We start from the raw sequence: 14307 nt of genomic DNA, 5'->3' as shown, positions 1-14307 counted from the left end.
AGACATTGGAAATAGTCTGTCAATGTGAATGAAATTTATTATTCAAATAAGAAAGGAATAAAATATTTAGCGCACTAGATGTAATAAATGCAAAAGACCTTTTTATTTTATGAAATACATCAAAAATATGTCTTTTAAAACTTTATAAATGCACTTTTCTTGTAATTTAAATACAATTTTAAACAAAACATGTGTTAATTTCATTTTTAATTAGAAATAATTTGTAATTGCAGCAATTTATTGTAAATGTAACATCAGTCACGAAATCTTTGTATCATCAGTCACGGGTGTTAAATAATTTATATTCTCTCCGTTTTTAAGTTTTTCCAATAAAACAAAGTCTTTTCATAAAGTCTAAAGTCTCTACTTTAAGGGAAAAAACTCTGTTCAGATTTTATGTTATTAGTTTGAAGAGAATTTCAAATTGTATATTAGTCAATTTTCTCAATGTCTCTTCCGCGTAACATCAGTCACGTTTTTTTATTCCCTTCAATTTCACACAAAAAAATTTCCTCAAGTCTGAAAACACGATTGGGGGCAGTGATGTACCATATTATGATATTTTAGATCAATTTCGGAAGAAACAAAATTCAATTTCAAGACAGCGCTGAATTTGTAAGTTAAAAATCGAGTCAAATTGTAACGTCAGTCACCGTGGACATACCCCGTAGTAGAAAATGAAAAGGTCATTTGTTTCGCCTGCATGTTTACAAATAACGGATGATGACATTTACTATGCTTGCCCATGTTACGGTTCCACGTTATGATCATTTGGTAATTTACTCGCCCACGTTGTGATAATTCGCTCAGTGAAAAGTTCTTAAAATTGGAATAGAAAAAGAACAAAATCGAATTTTTGAAAAATCGCTTCGAGGTGCACACCCCCATGCTATAAACTAATTCTGTGGCGAATTTCATGAAAATCGGCCGAACTGTCTAGGCGCTATGTGCGTCACAGAGATCTTGACAGAGATCCTGACAGACAGAGAGAGAGAGAGAGAGATCCGGACAGAGAGACTTTCAGCTTTATTATTAGTAAAGAAATGTCATTCAAGGGTACGCATTTCTATCATTTTTTGACTGATAAAATTTATGGATTGTTAGAACGAAAATTGCACAAAAGAGAAGTAATTTGTCACTATTTTCATTTCAAAATATAAAATTTTATTGAAGATAATCTTTATGGATTCGTACCTTTCCGCTATGGTAGTTCTTTTGAGGAATTTTAAATCTTGGCAATTATAATTGATTCATCCCTACTGCAAACTATAAATTTTAAAGTTTGTCGCATTAAACAACTGTAAAAATAATCACCAGGATTAAAAACTTAACAATAAAAGCTCCATTTAATGCAAAATAATCCGCCGAATAAATGTTTCGATTCGTTAATCAATATTAAAAATTCCATTAAAATGAAAAAATAGAAAATGAGGAGCAAAAATAACGTTGCGGTGTCGTTAACTAAATTTTTCTATTTTCGCCAAGATAGGAAGTAAATAAGTGACTATTGAAACTCCATTAAAATTTAAAATAATGCGCAAATAAATACATCGAATCATTGATCAACGCGAAAAATTCCATTAAAATGTAAAATTTGAAAATAAGGAGCAAAAATAACGTTGCTTCGACGTAAACGTTATTTTTTTATCGTGGCAAATGTAGAAAGTAAATAAGTCGTCAAGTCAAACGACGTACTGTCCACCTCTGGCAAGTTGAGCTATGGATTTGAACACGTCCATTTCTTTCAAGGTAGAGCATTCAGTGAGAAGAAGAGTTGCTAAGCGCAGAGTTTGGTTACAATTGCAACCCTTTTATTGGCGAGAAAATCCTGTACCCCTTGCTACTTCCAGGGAGGTAGAAGGGAGGAGATAAATCTTTCCTATTTAGAAGTGGCAACGATTGTTCATTTTTTTAGAGGGCGCTGTCGGCGAACCGCTTCCGTCAATCGCAGCAGATCAATGTAAATGATGCTAAGTTTCTCATTTTTTTTAGAGGCAGCAATTAATGCAAAAACAGAAAAATACTACTGGGAATTGGTTGTAATAAGGGGCTAATATAAAGGACGATGTACGGCTTTCATCCACAGGAAGTCTGCACAGTATTTTGATGGAAAAATTAATTTTATTTTTCATCACCAACTTCCCGAATTCGTCTGCTTTTAATATTGCGCTGTGCGATGTTTTATTTATTACGAGTTGGAATTTTTCTATTCCTGTAAATAATTGACAAAATGAGAATGTAGTACAATTATTTACGTAAATACATTTTTTTAAATTAGTTGTAAATTTCGTGACATGTTTCGAGAACTAATTAAAGCGAAATAATTTTTTGCTTTCACGACCTTTAACAGATAAAAATAAATGTTAATGTTCTATTTACTTAACTTCAAGCTGATATTGATTATAAAAATTTTATTCATGTATTTACTCACTGCTTAGAGATAATTATTATCATTGCTCTTTATTATTATTGCATTTATTTCGACAACCAAATGGAAAAAAAAATAGAGAAACCTTATTCATTAAAAAGAAATTATACCTTGGAACGCTTTTTTGAGATATTTGTGGGATTTTCTGTTGAAATTAATCAAGTTTTCAAAAATTAAGATTTACTCTTATTGTACAAGTTTTTTTTAGATGAAAAAGGTTTTCCGATTTTTTTTTTCGATTTGCTTGTCGAAATAAATGCAATAATGATAAAAAGCAATGATAATAATTATGTCTAAGCAGTGAGTAAATACATGAATAAAATTTTTATAATCAATATCAGCTTGAAGTTAAGTAAATAGAACATTAACATTTATTTTTATCTGTTAAAGGTCGTCAAAGCAAAAAATTATTTCGCTTTAATTAGTTCTCGAAACATGTCACGAAATTTACAACTAATTAAAAAAACTGTATTTACGTAAATAATTGTACCACATTCTCATTTTGTCAATTATTTACAGGAATAGAAAAATTCCAACTCGTAATAAATAAAACATCGAACAGCGCAATATTAATAGCAGACGAATTCGGTAAGTTGGTGATGAAAAATAAAATAAATGTTTCCATCAAAATACTGTGCAAACTTCCTGTGTACGAAAGCCGTACATCGTCCACTATATTGTCCCCTTATTACAACCAATTTCCAGTAGTATTTTTCTTTTTTTGCTTTAATAGCTGCCTCTAAAAAAATGAGAAACTTAGCATCATTTACATTGATCTGCTGCGATTGACGGGAGCGGTTCGCCTACAGCGCGCTCTGAGAAAAGTGAACAATCGTTGCCACTTTTACACTAGCAAACCCGTAGGACATTTCTCTCCTTCTTCCTACTCCGTGGCTACTTCTTACATGAATAGTAATATTGTTCGCCAAATGGGCAAATACACAGCCAACTAAATCCGCAAGTTCCTATGCCGTTTTCCCTCGCCCCTATTTCAATTAGGGGAATCGTTGAATCGGTCGGTCAGCGGAGCTCAACTTGCCAAAGGCAAACAGTAGGGTGGTTCAAAAAATACATGCAAAAAAAAAAAAAGTTTCTCCTAGATACCAGGACACCCCTCAATGTTTTTAGACTTGTGGATAGCAATATACTGGAAGAATTTTAGCTTCCTATTTCAACTGAAAGAGGGTGCTGAACCAACTCCCCCAAACTTCATCAGTATGGGGAGGGGTGTTAAAAAAATACATTGAAATGAATAAACAACGCTACATACTGTAATATACACGAGTATTATGCATCTACATTGCAATAAAATAAATATTTACAAAAAAAAAAACAGCTGGGAAAATTAAATGTTTCTAAATTTGTGGCGTTTTCTATGCTACGGCTAATGTTAAATGGAGGGGTCATTGAGAACCGTCTTAAAAATTGAGTAAGAAGCTAAAACTTTTACAGCATAATACTATTAGTAAGTCTAAAAAAAATTAGGGGGTGTCCTGGACTCTAGCTGAAAAAAAGTTTTTTGGAACCACCTTAGTGAATAGTACCTATAACGGAAAAGAACTATTAATTTTACCTTGATAGCCAAGTTCGTAGCCGTCCAGAGCGATCTCAAGCTCCGTTTTTTCTTTTGGGCTTTTCTTGTCTTTTGTTGGCACTTGACCATCAACCATCAATGTGTTAGGCATATTCGGATCTTCCATGTCACCACCTTCCATAGTTTGATCAGCAATTTGATTCTGTACTTTGGCTCGAAGACCCTGGTATTAAAATCAATGCTTTTCCAAGTTAAAAGAATACAGGGTTCTCAGAATGTTATTTCATTTTCAAATGGCATTAAATTGAGTAACATAGATCAGGAAATCATTTTATTCATTAAAAAGATAGTGACTGAGTAATCCTCTTCAGACCCAAATAAGAAACACTGTTCTAAAATATTATTTTTAAGTTATATAATGCCATCTTTTAACTCTAATAACTTAAAAATAATAGGAAAATTAAATATTTGATTTTTTGACTGAAAAAGTGATGCATCATAACTTAAACTTAATGAAAAAATGAATACACAAACATAAAACCTGTAGGGTAATGGCCCCAGTGACAGACAAGGGTCCAGTAACAGACAGTCGTAAGTTTGGATTTAAATAACAAGAATTTTAGGCGGGAAAAGCTGATGCTGCTGCGACCCATGAATACAGTGCAACCATCTAGTGTTATCAAAGTGAATTTTATGAGTCAGTTGGTATTAACAAAGGCAGTGGTAGGAGGTTATAAACAGCCACCACGAGGTATTTCCGTGTTTCATGTTCATTTGAATTTAATAACGCTTTAGTTCTAAAAATAAAGAACTTTTGCGCATTTTGAAGAGAAAAAGGGAATTTTGTCTACTACTCATCCTTTCCTCATTCTGTCTGTTGCTGGGTATCATCATATTTTTCAGTACCTGGGGGTTGGACCTTTTTTTAGAAATTGAGGAAATAAAAACAGAATTAACTAATTCAGTGGGTCCAGAAGCAACCAAACGTTAGATTAGATGTAGGGTAGACCGACCAGTGAATGAACAGTTAAGCACAATTTCATTTTTCAAAAATTCTAGTAATTTTAAATTCTATACTATACAGATCGTGATAGTTAAAACATTTTAATTGATTTATGTAAATATCTCTAAAAAATCGTGGAAACTCAAATGGTACCGCTTCCGACTTTTTAGGTGTTTAAAGAAAAAATGGCACAACGACCCAGTGAATGAACACCTCGAACCAGTAAATGAACACAAATTGGTCCAGTGAATGAACATGATAAATTTTGATTCAAAAAGAAACTAAGTTTCTTTGAGACCTATCTATCTATCTATATTTATTTATCTATCTATCTATTTATATAATTATCTATATCTATCTATCTATCTATATCTATTTTTTTATATCTCTATCCATCTATCAATATACCTTTCTATCTATTTTTCTATCTACACATCTATCGGTCTATATGTCTATTTACCTATTTATCAATGTACTTATCTATTTTTCGATCTATCTACTTATCTGTATCTAGCTATCTATATATATATATATATATACTTAGCTATCCATCTATCTATCTATCTACTTATCTATCTATCTATCTATATCTATCTATATATATATACAGATGGGGGACAAAATAATATGAACACCTGTGAAATAAGGAAAAATCTTTATTAATAGGGGGTTGGACCACCCTTTGATTGAAGAACAGATTGAATGCGACGGGGGATAGATGCATGAAGGTCATGGACAAGATATAAAGGAATATTAAGCCATTCCTCCTGCAGAATGGTCTCTAATTCCGAAAGTCCGGATGGAGGTGGAAATCGGGAACGAAGTTTAAACTCTAAATATCCCCATAAATGTTCAATAATATTTAAGTCCGGAGACTGAAGGGGCCAGGCGAGATGTTCAACTTCACTGTCATGCTCTTCGAACCATTCTTGGACACATCTGGCAGTGTGTATGGGGCAGTGGTGGGAAGTAGCGCGCTACAAGTAGCGACGCTACTGTAGTAGCTACATTTTTTAGTAGTTTGTAGTGTAGCGCACTACTTTTTAAAAAAAGTAGTGTAGTGAGTAGTTCGATACAAAAAAATAGTAGTTTGTAGCGATTTCTGGAAACTACTTTTAAATAAACTTTAAAGAAAAAAAAATCAAGGGTCGAACGAACTTGACGGGCGTAAATGGTAGCGGATGCAATGAGAAATAAGACTCATAAAGAAACGAGCTGACTCAGGCATATAATTTTGACGCCATACGTTCTGTTTGACGTTATTAATTTGTTTGCCATTGCAATTTTTATGTTTCGCCAATATTTGTATTGAGTAGAGCTTGACTTAAAAAGAAAAGTATATAAATTAGTGATAACCACCAATTTAGCAATTCCTTATTTTCGATGAATTCCTTATTCTAAATGAAGATATCGGTGATTTCGCAAGTTCAAAATTTCGTGAATTTTGTATGAACAGACCGAAAGTTTAAAAAACAAAAAATATTTCGCGGGGCTTTAATTTTTGTGATAACGACGGGCATGCGAAAATTAAAAGTCTCGCGAAAATAAGTGCTTTTACAGTATTTACCAAATAAAGAACCTACTCTAAATGTTATAGAAGGGGATGATATTGAATTGCCCTGGCCGGCTTACAATAAATACGAGATTGCAGTGCTATAATCGAGTAAGAATATGATAACGGACCATTTTGGAAAAGAAAGAAAAAAAATCGAAAATTAGTAATATCTTAAAGCTACTTCTTAAATCTTAGCAATATTCCATGTTCAGATGAGTTAATTTTTTAATGTAAACCTTTTTTTCGTTCAATCCTCTTACGGTGTGTGTCTTTATTAGGGTGCCCCCCCCCCCAAAAAAAAATCGAAAGTTGATTTTCGAAGTCGCACACCCTATTATATTTTTCCTTTTACGCCAAAACAACTGTATAAAAAAAAATTTCACATAATTTGAACAACGGCAGTGCCGACTTCCGTCTGAAAGTGTGAACCAGAACTTTTGTAATGCTAAACTAAATAAATAAAGAAAAAGAAAACTTTTTTTTTTTTAGAAACTCTAAAGTTCTGTTGATAAAATGTTGCCCACATGCACAACAAAAATATTAATTCAAATTAAAAAAGTTTTAGGTATCCCACACTAGACATAAAATTTATAAAATCATTTTTTTCGATACATATATTTTTAAAAATGTCTGGTAACTTTTATAAAATTATCAAGCAGAAAAATATCAACAGTAGAGTAGGTAATTAGCGTTAAATAAAAATGTTTGCTCTCCTGCAATATGTAAGCCTGCCGCTACTGAAAGATACGGATTTTTTCAACGTCAAGTTAAATTTTTCATTTTAACATATTACTTTTCGATTATTCATTTGCAAATGTTGATCTGAAAATGTGTTCGTTAATAATTTCTGAACTTGATATTTGATTTAAATTTATATGTATTTTTTAAAAAGATAAATAGAAAAAAAATCAGTTTTTTAAAGAACATTATAAATTTTAGGCCAAGTGTGTGATATCTCAATGTTTTTTAATTTTAATAAATTTTTTTGTGGTACATGTGGGGTATAGGGGCAACGTTTTTTCAATTGAAATTTCGAGTTTTTTTTTTTTTTTTTCGATTTGGTCTAGCATATAAGGTGAGTGGTTCAAAAATACATGTAAAATAAAAAAGTTTCTCCTAGATGCCAGGACACCCCTCAATATTTTTAGACTTGTGGATAACAATATGTTGGAAGAATTTTAGCTGAACTGATTATTCAACTGAAAAAGGATGCTCAGCCCCCTCCCCCAAACTTCATCAGTATGGGGAGGGGGGATTCAAAATGCATTGAGCTGAAAAAACAATGCTACATATTATAATATACACGAGTAATATGCATATACATTGCAATAAAATAATTATTTACAAAAAAAAAAAAACAGCTGGGTAAATTAAATGTTTCTAACTTTGTGACATTTTCTATGCTACGCCTAATATTAAACTGAGGGGTTATTGAGCACCGTCTTAAAATTTGAGTAAGAAGCTAAAACTTTTACTGCATAATACTATTAGTAAGTCTAAAGAAAAGTAGGAGGTGTCCTGGACTCTAGCTGAAAAAAGTTTTTTTTGAACCACCCTAATGCAAGTGCTTGCATTCTGACGGAAGTCGACACGGGTCGTCATTATTCAAATTACATGAAATTTTTTTAGAGTTGTTTTGAAAAAAAGAGCTAAAATATAAGTAGGTATGCGACTTGAAAAATTGAATTTCATTTTTTGTGAGACACCCTAATGTGTATACTCTTTATTTACTTATTTTTTGAAAAGTAGCGAAGTAGCGACTACATTTCAAAAGTAGTTTGTAGTCGCTACATTTTGAAAAAAGTAGTTGTAGTTGTAGTTAACTACATTTGTAACAAAGTAGTTGTTTTTTTTTTTTTTTTTGACTTATCTCGGGCATGTTTAGCAATGCTAAACAACCCCCATGAATCCAAATATCTGCAAAAAATCCAAGAACAGCAATGGGTCACTAAGGACCTCGTCCTTCGTAAAACCCAAACAAGATAGAATGTGCTCAGGTGAAACCTCTCCAGCAGAGCACCAGTGACACTCCGGAAAAGTCTTGATATTCCCAGAGAATCTAAGAGCTTTTGTGTGGCCACTCAGGAATCTCGAATATGTTGTCTGGAGGAGTCTACCCTTGAGTCTAAAGGACTCACCAGGACATTTTGCAAAATACCAGGCGTGTCTGGGAGGTGTTTTAAATTGGCGATAGCAATTTAAAAGTAGATAAGACAACTACAAATACAAAGTAGTTGTAGTTGTAGTTAACTACATTTGTAACAAAGTAGTTGTAGTTGTAGTTCGCTACAAAAAATATGTAGTTTTTCCAACCACTGGTATGGGGGCGTTGTCGTCTTGAAAGAGAGGTCGCTCTCCAGGGAACACAGTCTGGACAAACGAATGGACGTGATCCTCTAGAATGCTCAGATAGTGATTAGATTTGACACGCCCATGCAGAATAACAAGTGGCCCAAGACCACGCTAAGATATCGCACTCCATACCATAATTGAGCCACCCCCATGCTTCGCAGTCGGCAAGAGGCATTCAGGATTAAAGGCTTCTGAGGGCGTTCGCCAGACATAAACGCGCTCGGTAGTCTGAAATAGGGTAAATGATGATTCATCTGACCATATTACCTGTTGCCACATCTGTGGGGACCAAAGTTTGTGGTCTCTGCACCATTGGAGTCGCTTGAAAGCATTAGTTGCTGTCACCAAGGGTTTTCGAATTGCCACTCTGCCATAAATGTTCGCAGCATAAAGTTCCCTTTTGACAGTTTTTGTTGAAATGGGGTCCTGGAGATGGCTGTTCATTTCAGATGTTATTTCGGATAAGGATTGCTTGCGCTTTCGGACTACTATGCGCTTCAAAGCTCTTCCATCCCTATCAGCAAGCTTTGATTTTCGGCCAGTGTGGTGCTTTGAAGACGTCGTCTTACCTTCTTTCGTGTATGCTGTCATAACCTCTGACACCGTACCTCTTGCACACTCCAAAAGCTTTGCTGTTTCCGTAACCGATGCTCCACTTAAACGCGCCCCAACAATCATTCCTCTATGGAACTCTGTAAGGTCTGACATCTCAACTTATTACAGAAATTTAGAACCAAGCACGCAACATTTGTGACTACTGTTGAGACACTGATAGGTTCCTCTTCACGCTCACCAGGTGGCAGACTTCTGTTGCAGGTGGCGTGGCTGTACTATAGGTCTGAAATACGGCATACTTTTTCATAGGTGCTCATATTATTTTGTCCCCCATCTGTATATATATATATATATATATATATATATATATATATATATATATATACTTATCTATATACTTATCTATCCATCTATATATCTACTTATCTACTTATCTATATACTTACTATCTACTTATTTATCTATCTATCTACCTGTCTATATATCTACTATCCATCTCTATATCAGTCTCTCTACCTAGCTATCTATCTCTATATTAGTCTCTCTATCTACCTATCTATCTATTAACCACTACCTATCTATTTATCTATCAATAAATCTATCGATCTATCTATGTACCTACCTATTCTATCTCTATATTTATCTACCTATATATCTATTTACCTCTTATTTTTTATACATCTATCTCTATATCTTCGTCTATCTATTTATCTATCTATCTATATACAAACATACATACATATCTACCTATCTATTCTCTCTCTTTGTATATATATTTCTATTTCTCTATCTTTCTATCTATCTGTCTATCTATCAAAAGAGATAAAGATATAGAAAGATAGATGTTGGTAGGTAGGTTAATATATAGATATATAGATAGATAAAAAATAAAACTCAGTAAAAAGTGAATTGTTCGCAAAGACAAAAATAAAGAAATTATAAAATATATAATGAAATACATAAATAAATAAGCATATAAAACTATCTGCATTACAAAAAAGTACGAAAATGAAAATATCTCAAAGAAACTTCAAATTTCTTTTTAAATCAAAAGAAATTTTGCCATTGTTCATTCACTGAGTTTTCGCAATTTTTCGTATCCAGTGACTGAACACCCCTCTACCTGAAAATCTACGCATTCTGCATTGACTGAAACAATTTAAATCCATTACCTAAATATGTATACTTAATTTTTCTTTCGTAGAGTTAAAAAATAAAATTTATCGATAAAAATAATATGTATCAATATAATTGCTAGCACGAAACCAACCTTATTATTTTGAAAGAGAGAAAGAACGATTCACGGCAGTAAAAATTTCAAATTTTTTCCAGGAAAAAATACGTATCCAAAGTAACCAGTCAGGTGTCAGATAGCTTAGAATATTAATAAAGAACGCTTTTGTAGTGAATTTATTCGGAAAAATGTTTTTTTTGGAAGCTTATTTTTTTTAAAAAAATGACGCGCTGTTCATTCACTGGGTGGTGTTCACTCACTGGTCGGTCTACCCTAGTTGCATGAGAAAAAATAGTTTTAAGAGTCTAAATACATTACAAGGCTCGAAAAATTGAGTTAAACTGAGAGCGATGTCTTACGCATGTCTGTTACTGGTGCCGTTACCCCACATTAAGTTTTTTTTAAGTTTTACTTGAAATTTTACACTTGCTTAACAAAATAAACGCTTACTTGTTAAGAGTTTTAAAGGAGAGTAAAATAACGATTTATACTGCAAGAAACACCAGCGTTCAACAAATTATCCTCTTTTTTTTTGTTTGAGAATAACCTTTTAAAATATAACCCATGCTGCCTTTTCATGGTAATAATGAAATTAGAACGTTTTCCATAGAGTTTACTTATTTTAAATGATTTTTGAGCAACGGAATATTTTTTAGGAATTTTTGATCAAAAAACATAATAAGGTATATCAGGAATGAAGAGGATATAGCTTTGAAGTTACAGAGAAAAAAAAATGCATTGGGTAGAATCCATCTCAATTCAACAAGGGGCGTAACATGATGGTCTCCTACAGTTTTGAATTTAACATATGTTAAAATTCATAAAAAATTAAGAAATACGTTTTTCTTTTGTTTTGCCCAAACAAATTTCTGAGCCGAGATACAGGTCGCCAAAGATGGCGGTTCTGTCATGGTTTCTCACTTGGGATTTTCGTCAAAATCTTTAAAGTACATTATGTCAAGAACGGTAGAACATGTTTTGTCGCGGTTTGTTTAATTTAAGAGGATATTTTTTTCTTGTTTAAAAAAATGCAACATTTTGAAATATGTGCTTTATTTTTTTTTCTTTTGAAAAAATAAGTTTAAAATAATGTTTTAGATTTTTCTCAAAAATGTCAATTTTAAAATTTTTTATTTTTTTTTACCGATAAGTAGTACTACTGAGCACTACGTTCCCTGAAAAGGAGAGCTTCCACTTTTTCGTTTAAGAGATTTTAGAGACATTTGAAAAAATGAGGGTTTTTAGGCAGACCTGAAAATTCAAAAAAAAAAAAAAAAAAATCGCAACAAGTGGCCAGAAAACTAAGTTATATAGCGACATTTTTCATTTTGAGTCTCCACTTTTTAAAGGAGTTTCATTTTTTATGAAAACAAGAACGCATTCTTCAGCCGATTCGCTGCAATTCCCCACGCAACCTTCAGCGTAGCGCCAAAAAAAAAAAAAAAAAAAGTGCACTTATCTTATTCTCACTAAATTCAATATTCTGAATAAAATGGCGACTCAAAATGAAAATTTCGCTATATAACTTAATCAAAAGTGTTTTCTGGCCACTTGTTGCGACTTTTTTTTTGAATTTTCAGGTCTGTCATTACGTACAGAGTTTCTTAAAAACCCTCATTTTTTCAAATGCCTCTAAAATCTCTTAAACGAAAAAGTGGAAGCTCTCCATTTCAGGGAACGTAGTGCTCAGTGGTACTACTATGTTGTAAAAAAATGAAAAATTTTAAAATTGACATTTTTGAGAAAAATCACACACACAAAAACATTATTTTAAACTTATTTTTTCAAAAGAAAAAAAATAAAGCACATATTTCAAAATGTTGCATTTTTTTAAAACACGAAAAAATATCCTTTTAAATTAAGCAAACCGCAACAAAACATGTTCTACCGCTCGTGAGATAATGTACTTTAAAGATTTTGACGAAAATCCCAAGCGAGAAATCCTAACAGAACCGCCATCTTTGGCGGCCTGTATCTCGGCCCATGGTTTTTTTTGGGCAAAACAAAAGAAAAACGCGATTCTTAATTTTTTATGAATTTTAACATACGTTGAATTCAAAACTATCGGAGACCATCATGTTACGCCCCTTGTTGAATTGAGATGGATTCTACCATTGATATAAAATTATTTTCACCGTGAAATAATCAAGTCGCTTCTTGAGAAACTTACCTTCAGGAAACTAAATATTTTCAATTTAACCCAAGTTTTTGCTCTTCCTATTCTCTTAAAGGCTTCTGCTATCCCTTTAGTATCGTCTCCAGCAGGAGCTTGTGACAAGTTTGAGGCACCGAAAGAAGACAATAGGAGCGCAAGAAAAAGATTCAGCACCTAGGAGAAAAACAGAATGTATAATTAAAACCTTCTTCAGTTTCTAACTGTCGAAAAAACGAGCTGATGTGCGCGTCACATGACTTCCTTTTTTGCTCGAATTCAATGTCATTTCCCCATTATTGGCATTTTTAATGTGATTCAACAGTTTACTCACTAAATATCACCAACAGTGGCCAAATTGAAACCAGATTTAAAAAAAAAAAATTAAAAAAAATCGCCAAACTTGTCGCCAAATTGGCGACAAAACTTGGCGACCAAAATACCGGCGATATATCGCCAAGTGTCCGCCAAATTATAACACCACTTGAGTTTACATCGAAATTAACAATGATTTTCCCCCCAAAAGGGGCAAAAGACCCCTTTAGAAACACCCGAATGCAACCAAAAGAGGAGGTGCACAACTAGACCCCACTAGGCGTCTACGTACCAAATTTCAATCTTCTAGGACATACCGTTCTTGAGTTATGCGACATACATACGCACATACATACGTCACGAGAAAACTCGTTGTAACTAACTCGGGAATCGTCAAAATGGATAGTTCGCGTGTCTATACACTCTTAGGCACTTATCCACGTGTGGTCGAGTCGATAAAAACACTCAACATTCATTCGGGGGTGAGCAAAATGGAAATTGAGGTCGATTTTTGAGTGAAATTTTTTTTCGCGAATACAATACTTCCTTTTTTGTAAAAGGAAGTAAAAATACAGTCGGACCCCGATTTAACGAACCTCTATTTAACGAATTTCACGATTTAACGAATTTTTCTCTATCCCCGACTAAAATAAAGTAAAAAACCCCTATTTACCGAACAATAAACCCCGAATTAACGAATCATTTTAACAGCCAATTTTTTTTTTTTGTTAATTTGTGTCAGAAAATATTGGATTGTTTTCCAAACATTATATCCATATGATCCGAAATGGAAAAAGACTTTTTTGGGAATCAGAAATTTTTGACGGGCGAGAGGGCAACCAACGAATATTGATTTTGATGCAGAAATCGATAATGAAACTCCTATTAAAGCTTACTTTTTCAAATGCTTTACATGGCCTGGAAACTGTAAAAACATACCTCATGCAGCAGGCTGCAAATGACACAGTATTTTCTTCTGTCCAAAAAGTTGAAAGAGAACTATTTCGAGTCAAGTATCAAGGAAATTGTCAAACATCAATTACTCAGTAGTTAAAATTTCAAATTAACTAGTGTGTAATAAATCGTGAAATGCTGACTAAAAAGTTTCACACTTTCCAATTATGGATATTTTTGAGCAGTTGCTTATTAGGGGTTTTAGATAAGGTAAGTGCAGTTTTT

At 33.1% G+C, this 14307-nt stretch overlaps 1 protein-coding gene across 1 annotated transcript in view; it reads right to left on the bottom strand.

Moving 5' to 3' along the window:
- The window catches only part of LOC129224682 (sodium channel protein para-like), a 140683-nt gene that overhangs the window by 56100 nt on the left and 70276 nt on the right, over nt 1-14307 (bottom strand). The window contains exons 18-19 of the mRNA XM_054859228.1: nt 12832-12990; nt 4002-4185 (exon numbers count right to left, since the gene is read on the bottom strand). Of these exons, the coding sequence (XP_054715203.1) occupies nt 4002-4185; nt 12832-12990 (343 nt within the window). The remainder of the gene's footprint in view (nt 1-4001; nt 4186-12831; nt 12991-14307) is intronic.

This window comes from Uloborus diversus, chromosome 6, assembly GCF_026930045.1.
Source record: "Uloborus diversus isolate 005 chromosome 6, Udiv.v.3.1, whole genome shotgun sequence".
Lineage (NCBI taxonomy): Eukaryota > Metazoa > Arthropoda > Arachnida > Araneae > Uloboridae > Uloborus > Uloborus diversus.
The sequence above is the reverse complement of the archived record's forward strand: the minus strand, read 5'-3'. Positions and strand labels throughout refer to the sequence as shown.